General features: G+C 42.3%; 3 protein-coding genes across 3 annotated transcripts; all 3 read right to left on the bottom strand.

Moving 5' to 3' along the window:
- Positions 1-306: 306 nt before the first annotated feature.
- On the bottom strand, positions 307-2,413 carry LOC115053774 (leucine repeat adapter protein 25-like). Its single transcript, XM_029518546.1, has 2 exons — positions 2,136-2,413; positions 307-1,773 (listed from the first exon to the last, which is right to left on the bottom strand). The coding sequence occupies exons 1-2, from the start codon at positions 2,379-2,381 to the stop codon at positions 1,498-1,500; spliced, it is 522 nt and encodes a 173-aa protein (XP_029374406.1). The 5' UTR covers positions 2,382-2,413; the 3' UTR covers positions 307-1,497.
- A 1,374-nt stretch (positions 2,414-3,787) lies between these two features.
- On the bottom strand, positions 3,788-5,393 carry LOC115053773 (Sjoegren syndrome/scleroderma autoantigen 1-like). The gene is made up of 4 exons (XM_029518545.1): positions 5,350-5,393; positions 4,817-4,968; positions 4,646-4,730; positions 3,788-4,533 (listed from the first exon to the last, which is right to left on the bottom strand). The coding sequence occupies exons 1-4, from the start codon at positions 5,363-5,365 to the stop codon at positions 4,097-4,099; spliced, it is 690 nt and encodes a 229-aa protein (XP_029374405.1). The 5' UTR covers positions 5,366-5,393; the 3' UTR covers positions 3,788-4,096.
- A 1,342-nt stretch (positions 5,394-6,735) lies between these two features.
- Positions 6,736-14,070, bottom strand: LOC115054519 (arrestin-C-like). The gene is made up of 18 exons (XM_029519769.1): positions 14,044-14,070; positions 10,940-10,971; positions 10,244-10,274; positions 10,094-10,154; positions 9,952-9,996; positions 9,674-9,864; positions 9,286-9,345; positions 9,128-9,204; positions 8,893-9,028; positions 8,654-8,738; positions 8,501-8,573; positions 8,271-8,408; positions 7,948-8,031; positions 7,823-7,846; positions 7,680-7,729; positions 7,522-7,541; positions 7,327-7,358; positions 6,736-7,053 (listed from the first exon to the last, which is right to left on the bottom strand). The coding sequence occupies exons 1-16, from the start codon at positions 14,068-14,070 to the stop codon at positions 7,537-7,539; spliced, it is 1,119 nt and encodes a 372-aa protein (XP_029375629.1). The 3' UTR covers positions 6,736-7,053; positions 7,327-7,358; positions 7,522-7,536.
- Between the last annotated feature and the right edge of the window lie 1,140 nt (positions 14,071-15,210).

Here is a 15,210-nt window from a genome sequence, read left to right as displayed (position 1 = left end):
GAGAAGAAGGAAACTGAAAATCATTCAATGGCTGAGATGGACAGACACGCAGATCTACAGCTGGGCTGACAGAGAGACAGACAGGTGGATATATTCTAATTATATCCACAACACATGTTGATTATAAATAGAGAACAGCATGAGATTTGCTAACCGTCTTCATTCCTGCTCCCTCCTGAGCAAATGGTTTTCCCCACTGCTCCTTTGTGCATGTACTCAGAGGAGGGCTGCAGGAGTGAGGAGACTGGAGAGAGTGCATCCCCTGTTGGTCAGACTTCGTAGCATTATCCCCTACATCCACCCAGTGCATGTAGGTGGCATGCAATGCAATTTTATTTTACGACTTAAAAAAAGGCTCTCTTGCAACTGTTACAAGCAATTTAGCTCTTTATAAAGCTCAAATACATTTTGCACGACAGATAAATGAACGCAAGACTGTGCCCTTTTACCTGTTAAAAGACAGCGTGATAATCGTTCGTCCAAGTGATTACAAAAAAGGGTAATAATAAAACAAATAGGCTACTTTCACTGATTGAAACAACCTGTGGATAGAAATCCCAGCTAACAGGCAGTTAATGACGCCTTAATAAGCCTGGATACAAGGCTTAAAAGCAGAATTAGATCAGAGTTAATCCTTAGTTCAATTTCCAGACACAAAGCCACAGTTTCGAGTCTTTGCATTTTATCTCCTCTGTTTTGTTGTGAGTTTGGACTAGTGATCAAGCAAAAGGCTGTACAAACTTTTATAGACAGCCAAGAGACGTCTGTTTCTTAGTTCAGGATGATTTTCTATTTTTTCTTTTGAATGTTTTTGTAGCTAAAAAAAGAAAAAAAAATCCAGAGAAATTTTTGGAATGGGGAGAATATTACAAGCTGAGAATAACTTTTACTTCATGTGTGGGAATGGCAACGTATAGCCCTGAAAGGCTTCTAGATCTGCAGCTGCAGCTCTACTGATCACAGATTATTGATCAATGATGCCTCTTTTCTTAAATCAAGTAACTAAATGGTTAAGAAATATTGATTAAGAATATTGAAGGGAGAGATTGGCCCATTCACCTTACAAAACAGGGAGTCTGTCCAAACAACAACCAACAGATAAATTTGAATTGGCTCCCATAAATTTCACTTGAAATGTGCTTATCAGATTATAACCAAGACCAGTTAGATATTTCAGTGATGTACAGTGTAAATGTAAAGGCCACATACAGTACGTCACTGCCCATTCAATGAAACCCCAACCATACCAATGATCAGTCAAATATAGTCATTGTATAGGCACAATAAAAGAATAAGAAAGAAGCCACCAAGTGATTTAGCAAAGCGTGAAAACTGTGTGGACAGGTATAAATGTTGGACATGTTACCTGTGTATGAGACGATTAGCGTAAAAGCCAGTGTAAATGAGGCCTGAAGACACAATGAGAAACATCAACCGCAGGCAAATACATTCAGATTCCACAGTGCACGGAGTACGGAGCAAAAGTCTGTCCCACCATCAAGCAATGTGAAAGGAGTCTTTGATCCACTGATCCCTGGAGTTGCTCCTGGGTGGAGGCAGAGATAAGGACAATGAAGACGATGAAGGCTGTGTGAGAACTACAGTCTCCTCATCATCCTCCACCTCTCCGTCATCCTCCTCCTCCTCCTCCTCCTCAGAGTATACATTATCAGCACCGAAGGAGGCCTCAGAGGAGCCTTTGTACTCCTGGATGGCCTCATGGAGAGACCACAGCTGGCACAGCAGAGACATGTCGAGCTGACGCAGACCGACCTGTTATACACAAAAACATTAGATGTTTGCAATGAGAAAATCCAGAAAGAAATTTAATCTGAAAGTTATTTTTGGACCACTGGAACAGATTAACATAACAAATTAAGCAAAAGAGCTGCCCTCTGCAGGTTTTTGACTGAGGTTCGTTATCAGACAGATGTAAATAGCAGTTTCCTTTCAGTAGCAGAATCATAATGGCCTTATTATTTTCTACAGTGATGTACTGTGTGCGGGCTCTATTTTTATGAAGTGACCACTTCCAGCAGTCTCCATGACAACTGAGCAGCCATCCTGGGATGTGATGCTGACAAAATGAAGTCTTTGCACGGCGGGGATAACCTGAGAGTGACCGGCCCCCTCACCATCTCCTTCCGCAGCACCGCCAGAGCAGCGTCCGGTCCCCCCGGCGTGCTGTGACCGCGCGGCGCGTCCCCGCTGATGTCGGCCTGGATGCGCGCCCTCTTGCTGTGCACCTTCTCGATGTCCCGCCACGACCCGCCGCTGGAGCTCAGGATGCCGCTCAGACCTTTAGGCAGCGGCGGCAGCCCCTCCACCGACAGCACCCCTCCCACAGGGAAGTCCGCCGAGCCGCAGCCGCTCCCGTCCATCCCGACCCCGAAGGAGACGCACCGGCACAGCGTCTGCAGCGAGCGCCCACTGAAGCTCATCCATCCAGGGTGAAGGCGCTACGCCGCCTCACCATCACCCATGGGTGCTGCTCCTCGGAGCAGAAAGCGACGCCCGTGTCCCGGCTGTGGTGGAGCTGCAGCAGGAGCAGCCCGTCCTGAGTTGATGTCACGTTTCCTGGATTTGTTTGGTTTCCTCTCCTTTGTCTGGGAGAGTTCACTGACAGTTACCGGCTCCGCCCGGCAGGCACAGCAGCTCCCCGCACCGCCCCGCCCCGGTCCGTGTTTGGGGGTTAAAAAAAAAAAAAAAGGCAGGTTTGATGGATTTAGCTGCGTTTCTCAGGAGCCACGTTTAGACCTTTTCAAAACACAAAGATAAGCTCTGGCTGAGACTTTAAACAAGCCCATAAATAGGCAGTCCAGTTCCTTGTTCATTTACTCAGGATAGATACAGAAATTGCCCAATAAAGCAGTCCTACAGATAACTTGTGTACATAAATATTACTGGAAATACTGCAATACCAGACATGCACATCTAACGTGGTCAGTTTATATGAGCCCTTTTCAAATTACATTCCCAATATATTTTTTTCCCCTTTGCGCATGGCCTCTTGTGGAAAGAAGAACTGCAGAACTCCCGAACAGGCAAAGGTTTATTCAGGTACACAATTAGAAAACTCTGCCTTGAACAACACTGAAGTTTGCTTTTTCCTAATACGAAATACTGTCTACTGATGTACAGTGCAGTTTATTTGCTTGAGGTGGTTTTGGTGAAAATGTCTCGACTCCTGAATGTCGTCCTATCTCACCTGAGCATCACTGAATAAACTGACAACTATCACCACCATCAAATATTTTACAATAAAAGCCTAAGATCTGTCAGCACACAATGACAAGCTTTATACCACCAGAGGACCAGGGACACCGGAAACCGATTTGACTGTCAAACTGAGCAGCAAAAAAAATTGTACCAGTTGAAGAAGAGATGAAGAAGCTGGGTCATGGCCTGTGGTGTTAACCAACAAACCCAAAAGCTATAATGAATAATAAGTTTGAATTGATATCTTGTCTTCTAATTGCACATTGTGTATCAGCAAAATACACAATGATGCACACAGACATCAAACAGGCACGTGTGCTTCTGCTTGAATCTCAGGTTTTTCAAGCCTAATCCATTTTTGAGACACTACAGGAGAACCAATCAGCAAAATGATATAATATGCGGGAACCATGTCCACTTTGGATTTACTTCAGCTAACCAACAATTGAATTGTTTATATCAAATATTTATCTGCATTAAATAGCTAGGAATAAGATGTATTTTAATGGCCAGATAGTTTCAAACGAATACCAATAATTAAGGAGCTCTGATAAATGTTTTTTGCTTCTTTTTTTTTTTTTTAAACAACTAAATCATAACTTAGAAGTTGACAGAAGTTAAAATGAACATATTGAAGAACCATGGAACATGATATTGCTGCCAGTGGTAGAGTTACATTGACCTAAGCTAGTAACCTGTGCACCATTGATGCCTTGATCCCATATCATGTGCATTTTTGGTACAATTTTGAATTCAGCTCTAAGCAAGCATTCAGTCAAAGGGAGATGCCGCAAAGCAGTAAACCAGAGTCAGTACTCCAAGACAGAGGCAATTAGAAACAGTGTTCCCATGATGCCATGGTTTCAGTCCATCATGGTTACTGGCTGAGCTCCTTGAGGCTGCGCAGCGAGTTAGCACAGCTGGTGATGAGGCTGCAGAGCTGGATACTGGCCTCCAGGGAGGCTGAGCTCTGTAGCTGAGTGGTGGCCCAGCGAAGTTTGGTTAGGACTGCTTCCTCAGCTTCTTGCAACACAGGTCGGAGCGCACTGGTTTGTGGACAAACCGGGGGACGAGTTGGTGTAAGGACTGTGGTGGGGACAGGAGCTGTGGGAGGAGGGACAGCAGGTGGAGGCAAGGGGGCTCTTCCTCCTGCAGCAGCCCCCTCACAGTGCTCCGGTCTGGGCTGGGGAACTGACACACTTGCATGACTGGTGGTGGGGCCTCCGTTGAGTTCTGGGGCCTGGGACGGGGCAGGGGATTGGGCTGCAAGTTGCCTTTCCCTTACCTGGGATAACGCAGCTTGTGCATTGAGAGCTTGGGAGTGGACAGATGGAAACAAGAGTAAATACATTTTGCAAAAAAAACAAAAACAAACGAAAGGGAAACATTCAATATGCGACATAGAACAGTTATGAGTTGCTCATACCTGGGTTGTCCTTGTCAATGTCAGAGTCCAGCTCCTGACATGAAACACAGTAATTCTTTTGCTGTCTGTCCTGGAGAAGAATAGTCTGAAAACACAAGCAGACATTACACACACCACTGCGCCTTTCCTACATTATCAAGACACTGCCACCCTTACAGATTCACCCCTCACCCCGCACACATCGCAGCACTCCCCCAGCATCTTGTATCCTTTGAGCAGGTAGTCTCCCATCAGCTTGCTGATTTTATCCTGTCTCTCTCTGCGGGCCTGGATCACCTTCATCTCTGCCTCCGTGGGGGGCTCCCACTCGAAGTCCTCGTCATCTGGGGTGAATAACAGTGACAGGCTGCACTTTAACACAGACTCTGCGGCTAAGTCACCCTCACAGAAACAACTTCAAATCAGCCCGTAGAGCCCCTGCAACGCATGTGTGCATATCTTTGTCACTACATCTATCTTTGCACAAATAGCTCGATGATCTGGTTAAAGTTACGCTGTTTTAACAACTGATTAGCATCAGCTAGCTAGCTAGCAGAGCAGCAGTGCTAACGTCCGGCTAGCGAAATGTAAACGGCGGCGCCGAAAAGTCTCCGGCAAAAATTAAATTAGACCTTAGAGCCGCCGCCTGAATCCGCGCCAAAGTGTCGCTTTGAGAGCAGAGTGAAGAAATGTCAGAAGTTAGCCTGGTTATAAGTTTCACAAACCTCCATTCAAAGCCATGTTGCTCCAGTGCTACACGTTGTGCGCGATGACGTCAGGGGCATCTTCGTCGCGGGTCGTGACGCAGCTCATCTGGAGGGAGAGTTTCCGCCCTCTGCTGGCGCCAAATTGAACCAACAACGACCCGGTCAGGATCCAGTTCGGATCCAGTTAGGTTGGAAACGTCAGCTGCCTCCTGTCTCGGACGGTCGCCCAGCCGCCCTGATTTGATCCCGGCTCTCGGCCCTCCAGTGACCGGACCCCTCCCCCACAGACCCCCCGGAGTGTCAGACTGTGTTTATTGCGTCCTTATAATAAATGTTTTGTAACCGACTCCTGATGGATATTAAGCAAAAAAGCAGAAATTCAAACTCCAGTTCTCTGCCTCTTTCCTGATCCCCTAAAGTGGAGCTGTGTGGACATCAACCAGCTGTTTTAGCACAATATCATGTGCCACAAGTACCAACAGACATTTCAGTATAGTTCCCCATTACTGAGCCTGTTTTGTGTTTGTAAACCTTTCACCATCTAATCTCTCCAAAAAACGAGCTGTGTGTCTGTCACGTTGGGAAGTAAAGCACATTGCAGTGTAAAGGTGAGGCAGCATGTCTCTGTGTGTCTTATTGTGTGAATGATGCATGTAAGTGAATCTCCCTCAGGATAAATAAATATATATCTATCATACCTATCATGTTTCTAATATCCACACAATATCATATAATGTAGCACCTGTATATGAACTGGGATGTAAATTAAAACTATAGATGGAGGGTGCTGATACACCAGTTTTGCGGCATGTGCCTTCAGTGCGGTGGCATAATGGTTGCCCCACAATAAGAAGGTTGCAGGTTTGATTCCTGGCATGGGCAGGCGAACATGGTGAGGTTAATTCATGACTTGATATGAGAGTATGTGGTGGCTTGAGCAGCACGGTGGCATAATGGTTGCCTCACAATCAGAAAGTTGTGGGTTCGAATCCTGGCGTGGGCAGCCGAACATGGCTAGGTTGGTTAATTGGTAACAAGTGATGGACTGGGCTCCGAGGAAAAACAGACCACCCCCCCCCAGGGCCAGACTACACAGGAGCTGGGACCAGAACCCCCAGAATCTAGACACAACCCCTCCAGAGAACCAGAACCACCCCCATCCACCAGGACACCAGATGCAGGTTGATGGAACAAAAGACTTGAACCATAAAAATCAGTTTTTTTTTTTAAACATTATTTTATTGTATTTTCAGTGATTCGATGCAGCCACTCAAAAACATTAACTGGTCCATTTCACAGACAGAAAAAAGTTACACTTCCAAATCACAGATGAGAGTGTCACTTCATCCAAACACATGGACTTTATGGGCTCCAAACTGATTCCCCTTGTCCCACCACTCATACTCTGAAGTGAGGTTAAAAAGATTTTGTGTATGTGCTTGTTTCTAAAGAAATCTTAAAATAGTTCAACTCTGGATACAATATTTCCTCTACATCTAAAAGACAGGAATTAAATTACAGTTTGAATCTGTGAGGGGGATGATGTTACAGCCGTCCACATATCCTTGGTGTGTTGAAAACATCATACTCTTCAGTTGCTTTATTGTTATTTGATTTCTTTACAACAGAACAAACACATTCGTCTTTGTTTCGTGTCACTTTGTCGTGTTGTTATTCTGTCTTTCTGTGAGTTTATTCACAACCTCCAGGGTAACATCCTTTCTAAAAAAGAAATACACAAAAAGAGAAGGTTGCAACATGTGGACAAAATTGACACAACCTATCACCCTAAGGCACCCTCACACAGCCACTAAAACACAACATTATCAATAAATTTGCTAAATGAATAATTGCTGTGTGCTGATATATAGTACAATAATAGCATCCATTAAGTACTGCATAAAGTAGCAAGTGCTCAAATTAACTCAAAATTGTTTCTAGTGCGTGAATAAATGCACATTTAAATATCTGAATAGAGTTGTGCATTAACCTCACCTTCACTATGGGGGATTTTTCTTTACAAGACACTGTAAAAAGATGAACATATACTTTTAAAAATGCAAAACATCACTACTCAGTGACAAAACGTTCAAAAGAAATGTAAAAAGATATAACCGGTATGTTGAACAACAAATCTAATATGTTATTTTTAGCTGATGGCGCCAAAACTAAAAGCAATGTGGTACTTACACATTGACGTCGTCTTTACTCTGCTCAGGACGGAGGGAGATGAAGAGGAAGAAAAAAAAAAAACAGATGGATGAGAGAGTGAAATAATCTGACTGGCAGCAGGAACATGCACTGTGTGGACAGATCAGACATCTCTGTATGTGTTAGTGAAAAAATACCTGATGGCTTTGGGTGCATGAGCATCAATGGCAGCTCCACTGTGACATCACTGCGGAGAAAATAAACCAACCGTAACTGGTGACGCCTGCAAATTGGCCATGCTGGCTGTGATACAGACCAATACTTAATGAATAATACTCACCTGGAAGTGAGGCCGCCCAGGAGGCTGCACGATTACAAGAAAGACATCACAAGTTTGTTTGGGCGCATTTCACTCCATGTCATTGCTGATTGGTCAAAAATGCTGTAACAGGAACAGGCACTTACCCTCCTCCGGCCACCATCAGGTTAATTTTAATCTTGTAGGAAACCAGGATTCCCAACATATCTTTTTCAACACCCTGCCGAATACTGTGGTGAAGGAGAATTAAAAAGGATTGGAGGGATTAAAAGGTTTATTTTAGTCAAACTCATTGCAATCATTAACTACTGTCATGGACGTTGAAAGGCACGCAAGAAGGCCTGCAGTTAAAAAAAAAAAAAAAAGCACTTTCTACAAAATTGTAGGTCACGGCTTTGGTTACTGTGTATCAGCGTCATCAAACAGGTTAATCCCACTTTAGTCCCGTCTGCTGTGTTTGCACACTTACATGGTGGTGGAAGCCAAGTTAGTGTCCTCATCCTTGAGTCGTCCATCCAGAGAGAGACCTCTTTTCTCCTTGTTTTCAGCCAGCAGGGGGGTGATGCTCAGCGTGTTCTCAAAGGTGCCGCTGGGATCAACCGTCTCTCTGCGAAGGATGAAACACAAACAGATTTGAGCATGAACACGTTCTCTGTTACAACTGCTCGGCCTACTTGTTGTGCGCGTCTGTCGTCGTACCCAAACTCTTGGCTAAAAACAGTCTTGGTGTATTTGTCTGCTGAGTAGAGGACAATGTCTGTGGTTTGGTCCACTGTGAAAGACAGAGCGAGAGTCAGTATTTGTTGTTCTTTCAGTAACTGTCATGTCGTGCCTGTTAAAAGAGGAACCCACCAGTGACTTTGATTTTCTTCACTGTTTTGTTGCTCTCGTTGTTGATTTTGACTTTGATTGGAATTGCCTCACCGTGGAAGTACAGCTTTGGTCAAAACAAGGAGACAAGCAGTTAATGGAAGGGAAAGATTTTTGGATAGTTTGGATTACAAACTATAAAAACTTTATACTCTTGTAGAAAATGGGATTTTTTTTTTGTTAAGAATTTGGGATTTAATTGTAAAGTTTTGCCACTGTACATCTTTGTCCATTGAAGCTTCTAGGTGAACTGGCTTGTCAGACATCATGAAGCTTTTGCAGATGTCAGCCTTGGGTCCCGGGCCGACCTCAGAGGGAGCATACTGGACTTTACGGATGATAAGGCGAGCAGTGTCCCTGTCAGAGGGATAGGAGAAAAAGGAAGAGGAAAGCATGAAGTCGAGAAAACGAAAAGTGCTTGAAATGTCCGTCAGCGCAAACGAGAAGTGTGCTCACTTTTTTTCAATTGTCTCATCGGGGTTGTTCTTTTCCTTGGCAAGGTAAGTTTTGACCTCAAAGTCGACACCACAAGCCTTCAAAGAGAAAATGAAACCTACAGTTACACACTAAGATGAAGAGACACTGAATGGTGTTCGGATCAGCTCACGATTTACCTTCCCCTTGTCATCAGGTCCAGGCTGCAGACTCACTGAGCAGGGCAGGTTGTTGGGAATCTAGAGAAAGACATGACCATTTACAACTAAGCTCATATCCTCTTATCTTTTTTTTTTTTTTTTTTGGTTTTCACACATATTAAAAACAACATCTTCAAAGCCAATTGTGAATGAAGGGACTTGTTTTGATTCATGGCTCTACAAGGTTTTTTAGATAGATTTTGGATTACATACACACATATTATACAAGAGGATTAAGAAATCTGACATGATCTATTAGCCTTTGTAATAGTTAATACTGTTGTGGCCATGAATCACTTTAATTTCAACCTGAACATCTGACGAGTGCTGACATTGCGCAGTTGTAACTGGACATGTTGTCACATACTTCGAAAGTGAAGGCGTGTGCATTGTCGCCAGCCTTCTTCAGCAGGGTGTCGTGCATGGCGCTCAGCTGAGGCTTGTGGCTCTCAGGGTAGATCTGGACCTGCTGGATCCAGATGTCCTTCCTGAAGGACAGGCCAATCACATCCAGGTCTTCACTCCCATAACGGAAGGCACATGCCAGCTGCACAAACACTGTCAACACGTAATCAAAGTAGAGTCATTCTGACAGAGTTTAAATAACCTCACAGCTTTGGAAGGAATACATTCTGATGACATTACCTTTTCTGTCCCCAAAGTCTGCAGTGTCCAGCTTTACAACACCATCTGGGGAGGTGGCAGAATAACAGAATAATGTTACTGTCAGCTTCCTCGAGCAGCTGCGCTCCCACAGACACGTAGACGTGCTGAAGGAGGAACATACCAACTTTGTCCACTGAGGATACATGGTCCACATAGTCTCTCTTGCCCAGGTAGAGAGTGAGCTAAGAGGAGGGCAGAGGGAGTGTTACAGTTTACACTGATGACAAATACTGCACAAAGATGAGAACCGATTCATTAACTGTGCACTTACTCCACCGTTTCCACTGGTCTTCTTGAAAACTCTGTGGAAAAAATGAAGAGAAATTTCTTGTTAGGATTATTTATCTGTTATGTATCAACATGTATTTCTGCGTCATACATCCCCAGCAGAGAGACACATGAGAACAACCCAAGTTGATTATTATTTATAATCACAATATTGGCTTTATTTTCTTAAATCATCTACATTCACCCCCCTTCATCATGTTTTTGAATTAATCCTATAAAAATAATAATTTTTTAGACGCTGAAGGTAAAGTAGTTTCCTCAACAAGCAGCAGAAGGGCCAGTAATCCCTTATTCCTTCTATCCATTTAGGAATAGCTAAGTGTGGGGCAGCTTTACATCATCTCACCCGGATTGAAAGGCACACCAAGGTGAAGGAGTCACAGGGTTCCCAAATAGCCGATTAACAGTGTGATCCAAGCTGGATATTCAGTGAGACCACATTTGAACTAATGTGACAACCCACTAAGCCCTTATAAACTTCAAATAAATACTATAATTGTGTCAAATATTGTCATTTTACACAAGTACAGACTTGAAAGAGATCACAGCTTTTCACGTCAGATTTCCAGCTCTTCTCAGTTCACCTTTGACCCTTCAGCACACTCTTTTGATTAGTATAGGTGGCTGCACAATCCTCTATCGCAAACATTGAACATTGAACATTGAACACAACACTTACTTTGCCATGTCTGGACGTTGTTTGGGAGGCTTCTGGTGAGAAAAAGAGAACACAAAGAGATGGAGCTTTACGTTATTGAGAGTTACAGCATCAATCACCTGTTGGGATGTTATACATTGATCCTACACCAACTGTCAGTCAGAGTGATATTTAGTTTTAGTTTTTTTTTTTTTTTAAAGGTACAGAAGGTTAATCCTCTGCGATAAGATTACACCATCAGTGTTGGGGCTCCTGATCCAAAGCTGTTACTTGTTATTCCGTATCTGCAAAAGTGCTCCGATCCAATAGACGCACACTACCGCATGTCACTCAAGATTATGTCACAGTGTTTATTCCTCAAATGTAAGGGCTGTGCCAAAGACGCTGCAGGAGTTGACTGTTCAAGGACAGTTAAAAGGATAAAACCCATTCAGTGACTTGCAATAGTATTCCTGAACTTAATGACATGCTAAGTCCCAGGAGCAGCCCTTTATAGCTCCATAATGAGGATTACTGTGGAAAGCTTAAATTAGGTGTGAGTATTTGTATGATTGTTATCAAACAAAATTAGCTGACTACGTTGTGAATGCCATACTGCACAAACTAAAGGATCATTATTATTCACCGTTACAAACTTCTCTGCAGTGGAAAGGAAAGGAAAATCTGAACACATATACATTCTCCTGTTTTTTTTTTACTCAAAGAAGTTTTCGGTCGCTGTAGTAGTTGCTGTGTGTGAATAGAGGAGAACAGTAACTTGTTTCGTTCCTGCAATCCAAACAATTTTGCCTCAAGGCTGAACATCTCAGCAGCATATGAAGGAACAGCACAGCTGCTTCCCTTAAATCTGATTGGCTATTTGAATAGAAATGAAATTCATGTTTTTCTTTTATTCTTGCTGCTTCTTTTCATAACTATCAGCATTTACAATTCATACTCAATTTGATGTTTTTTGTGATTTCGGCTTACAACCATTTGCGGCTGTTGTCTGCAGATTATTTGACGTCAAATCTCTCTATGTCACCTTCAAACAGCATTTCAAAACAGGAGAACTACAAAAGATTTGTTTGCTTTGCTAATTTATTGTATGCCAGCTCTACGGCATTTGAATCAGGGTTGCACTTACTCAGATAGGCAGAACATTAACTGTACCAATCACATGAATATTTTAAAGTACTTAAATCAATAGTCCAACAACAGGGATGCTCTACCTCGGTTGACCAGGCTCATAAAGTAGATATAAAGTACATCACATTATCTATTGCTTAGTTCGACCATTTTACGTAAAAAACTCTGTACCATTGTGGTGACAACATACCCACAAATATATCAGTTGCCCTGAACATCCTCATGATTGTATGTAATTTGTCAATAATGAACCCATTGTTTTTCCCCATCCCTCCATCCATCCACCATCATCCATCCATCCATCAATCATCAGGAAGATTTACCTCTCCTCAGTTGACTGTGATCTTGATAGAGATGTATCAGGGTGAGCTGTAAGTGTGGTTTGCAGCAGCCGCACTCCCTTTTTATACCTGCAGTCCCTCTGTGTGGATCACTTGGGTTTAACTGGTTCGTTATTGCTGTCGTTCCCTCCTTCATAATCCAGTTAAGCAATCAGTGGATGGCCTTTTCGGACTACAAAGAGTTTAAAAATACCAGCTGGTTAAATCACAGGGCCAGACATACAACTACTTGTCGCCAAATGGCAGTGGTTGTAGTAGGCTGATAATCCCCCTCTGCTCCTCCACGGACCAAATCGAGTCTCCTTAATCTAAGAAAGAGAATAAACCAAAGTCATTACACTTACGACTGGCATTTCTCAGAGACAGAGAGATTGTTTCTTTTCTAAAAAGGCCTGGATGTGATGACATAAGAGCTGCTACTAGATATTTTTGTAGTTGGGTGTTTAATAATAGCCTTTTGAACTCTTATTATTAGCCTGATCTATCTGTGAGCTGCATCCCAGCTCTGTCCTCTCCTGGTATCTTATTGATTAAACAATGTCAGTGACAATAAAGAATGTGTGGCACAAGGCTGGTAAAGTTTTAAATTAATCTTTTGAAGGAAAACATGAAATAAAATAAAATAAGGATCATCTATTGTTCGAAAAAGCCATCTGTTAAATTAAAAAGAGGACATTACTGCTACATTAGCAGACATTTTAGAATGGTTAGCATAGCTAGCATCCTTGATTGGTTTATGTTGCACATTAGCTCATTAAGCTAACTTGCAGTTGCTGAAGCAGTGTTGCTGATTGTGCCAACGGCAGCTCTTGGTCCCTGTACTAAAATGGTTTTGGGTTTCTTTGCCACCCACATCTGTCCAACCAATGGACAGAATTTGTTTCTTGGGTTTGCAATGCATGAGACAATGGGTGCGTGAAATATTCAGTTATGGCATGGCCTGCTTGAGTTGCTCCTAGTAAGGTTTTGTATAATCTAAAAGATCCATCACGTGGATGAAACACCATAAGGTTAAAGCATGATTCATTCATTCATTGAGGGTCTCTTTAATATTGATAAATTTTTTGTTTGTGTTGTATAGAATTGTTCTTAAAATTTTAAATGGGAGGATATCACAACATTTCAGGTGAACTATTGAAACTATTGCTTGAAATGTTTGTAATACTTAAAGGCCTAAGTCTTTGTGATGCTGGGCTATTCCACTGCTCTTTATTCCAGTCTGTCTGATCTCGGCAGATTAAGGATTCCCAGGCCTTTTATGGTGCGGATGATGGGAGCATTGGTGGCAGCGTCACAGTAAGCTGTCTTATTCAACAGTGTCTCTGTACGTATGCCAGAGATTAGGCAGAATCACCAGAATGGTTTTCTTTTGAACTTAGTGACCCCACCAATCCTTTGACAGGTGCATTATAACAAGATTATGTTCAAATGTCAGAGCTGCAGAATTTTTTGTTAAATTCCATGTATACCAAATCTGCTGAGCTGTTTTCCAACTGATATTGATACAGTCATAGAAATGGCTTCTTTTTCCTGTGAAGTCTTACATTAGCAACTTAATGGGATGCGACATATATCCTTATCTGGACTCTGGGGTCAGCAGGCTGCCCTCTTGGCCACCAGCGCACCTCACAGGACCAGGGTTACTATCATACTGACCAAGGCTTCACTGGGGAACTCCAACATTGTTTAATGAAGGTTATATAAACTTTCTTGCCTTCTGAACACTGTGCTGAGTTAAACTAATTAATAAAGTAGGCTCTGGTTTTACTTGAACGAGTCACGTGTCTATGCTAATCACTGTTTTGTCTGCTGTTCACTGATTCCTGGAAAGTGTGCGGCTTCTCAGCACGTCGGCCTTTTGATCATCAGCCTAAATGCAACGTGACTGTATGAGTCTCTCTGAGAAGGATCCCCGTTAAATGTACGACTGAGTGTTCACTTGTATACAAATAAATTCAGTCTTTGGAAGTACTGGAATGATCAATAGAGGCATGATATCCATTAACAGACTGTGTGAATGAACATCTATAAATTAAAACATTTGATCCAAATTTAAAGAATAAAATCGAAGCAGTGGCAACGAGTGATCCTTGAATAATTTGACTGAAAATGAAATTAGAGCTAAAAAAGAACAGAAGACAAAGATGACTAAACACATTATTAGAGAGAGAAAAGAAATCGAATGTGTATTTTATTGAAATATCTAAATGCTGGAGCTGACACACAGACCCTCTGACTTTATGATTACAATTGAATTCATACTGAGAAAATATAATAAATAATGTTGAAAGGCAAAAAATAAATTAATTCTAAAAATAAATAAATAAATAAAAAAATCAAAAGGCAGCTGAATCAAAGTGATTGCATTTTATCTTGGCGGTACACACGAGGAAATCCTTCATTGGCTGGAATACTTTTTCAGTAATTCATTAAGTATTTAAGTACAAATGAATAAAGAATTAAACAACAAAGAATTAGTTGTTTAAAATTTTTCAATCCTGCTGTGAGTGCAACACATTTCTTCACAACCTCACAACCTTTTGTTCTGGTTCCATTGTCACCAAAACCTCCATTCTCCATATAAAATAAATCCCCCATTTGAAAAATATTTTTCAAAGAATGGTTTGATGGGAACAAGGGACAGACACATCTGATATATTTGTTTCATTTATAGATCCGAGGAAGTCCAATTTTAGCACATGGTTACTAAAACCCACTTTGGCACTGTTCCCATGCGCTGAGAGGTTTTATTTAGGATGAGCGTAGGACGGCACTGTGGCCAGCTGAGCCGTCTTCAGGCCAACCCTTGATGTTAAAAAACTA

Source organism: Echeneis naucrates, chromosome 14, assembly GCF_900963305.1.
Source record: "Echeneis naucrates chromosome 14, fEcheNa1.1, whole genome shotgun sequence".
Taxonomy (NCBI): Eukaryota; Metazoa; Chordata; class Actinopteri; order Carangiformes; family Echeneidae; genus Echeneis; species Echeneis naucrates.
Note: the sequence above shows the minus strand (reverse complement) of the source record. Positions and strands in the feature narration are given on the sequence as shown.

Excerpts from the sequence above, each read along its gene's own strand:
- LOC115053774 (XM_029518546.1), bottom strand. The coding sequence starts at position 2,381 with ATGGACGGGAGCGGCTGCGGCTCGGCGGACTTCCCTGTGGGAGGGGTG. Across the intron at positions 1,774-2,135 it reads CGGTGCTGCGGAAGGAGATG|GTCGGTCTGCGTCAGCTCGA; the intron begins GTGAGGGGGCCG and ends TGTGTATAACAG.
- LOC115054519 (XM_029519769.1), bottom strand. The coding sequence starts at position 14,070 with ATGTTGGAGTTCCCCAGTGAAGCCTTG. Across the intron at positions 8,409-8,500 it reads GTTTTTAGCCAAGAGTTTGG|AGAGACGGTTGATCCCAGCG; the intron begins GTACGACGACAG and ends CATCCTTCGCAG. Across the intron at positions 8,032-8,270 it reads AACTTGGCTTCCACCACCAT|TATTCGGCAGGGTGTTGAAA; the intron begins GTAAGTGTGCAA and ends CCTTCACCACAG.
- LOC115053773 (XM_029518545.1), bottom strand. Across the intron at positions 4,731-4,816 it reads AGTGCTGCGATGTGTGCGGG|ACTATTCTTCTCCAGGACAG; the intron begins GTGAGGGGTGAA and ends TTGTGTTTTCAG. Across the intron at positions 4,534-4,645 it reads CATTGACAAGGACAACCCAG|CTCTCAATGCACAAGCTGCG; the intron begins GTATGAGCAACT and ends TCCACTCCCAAG.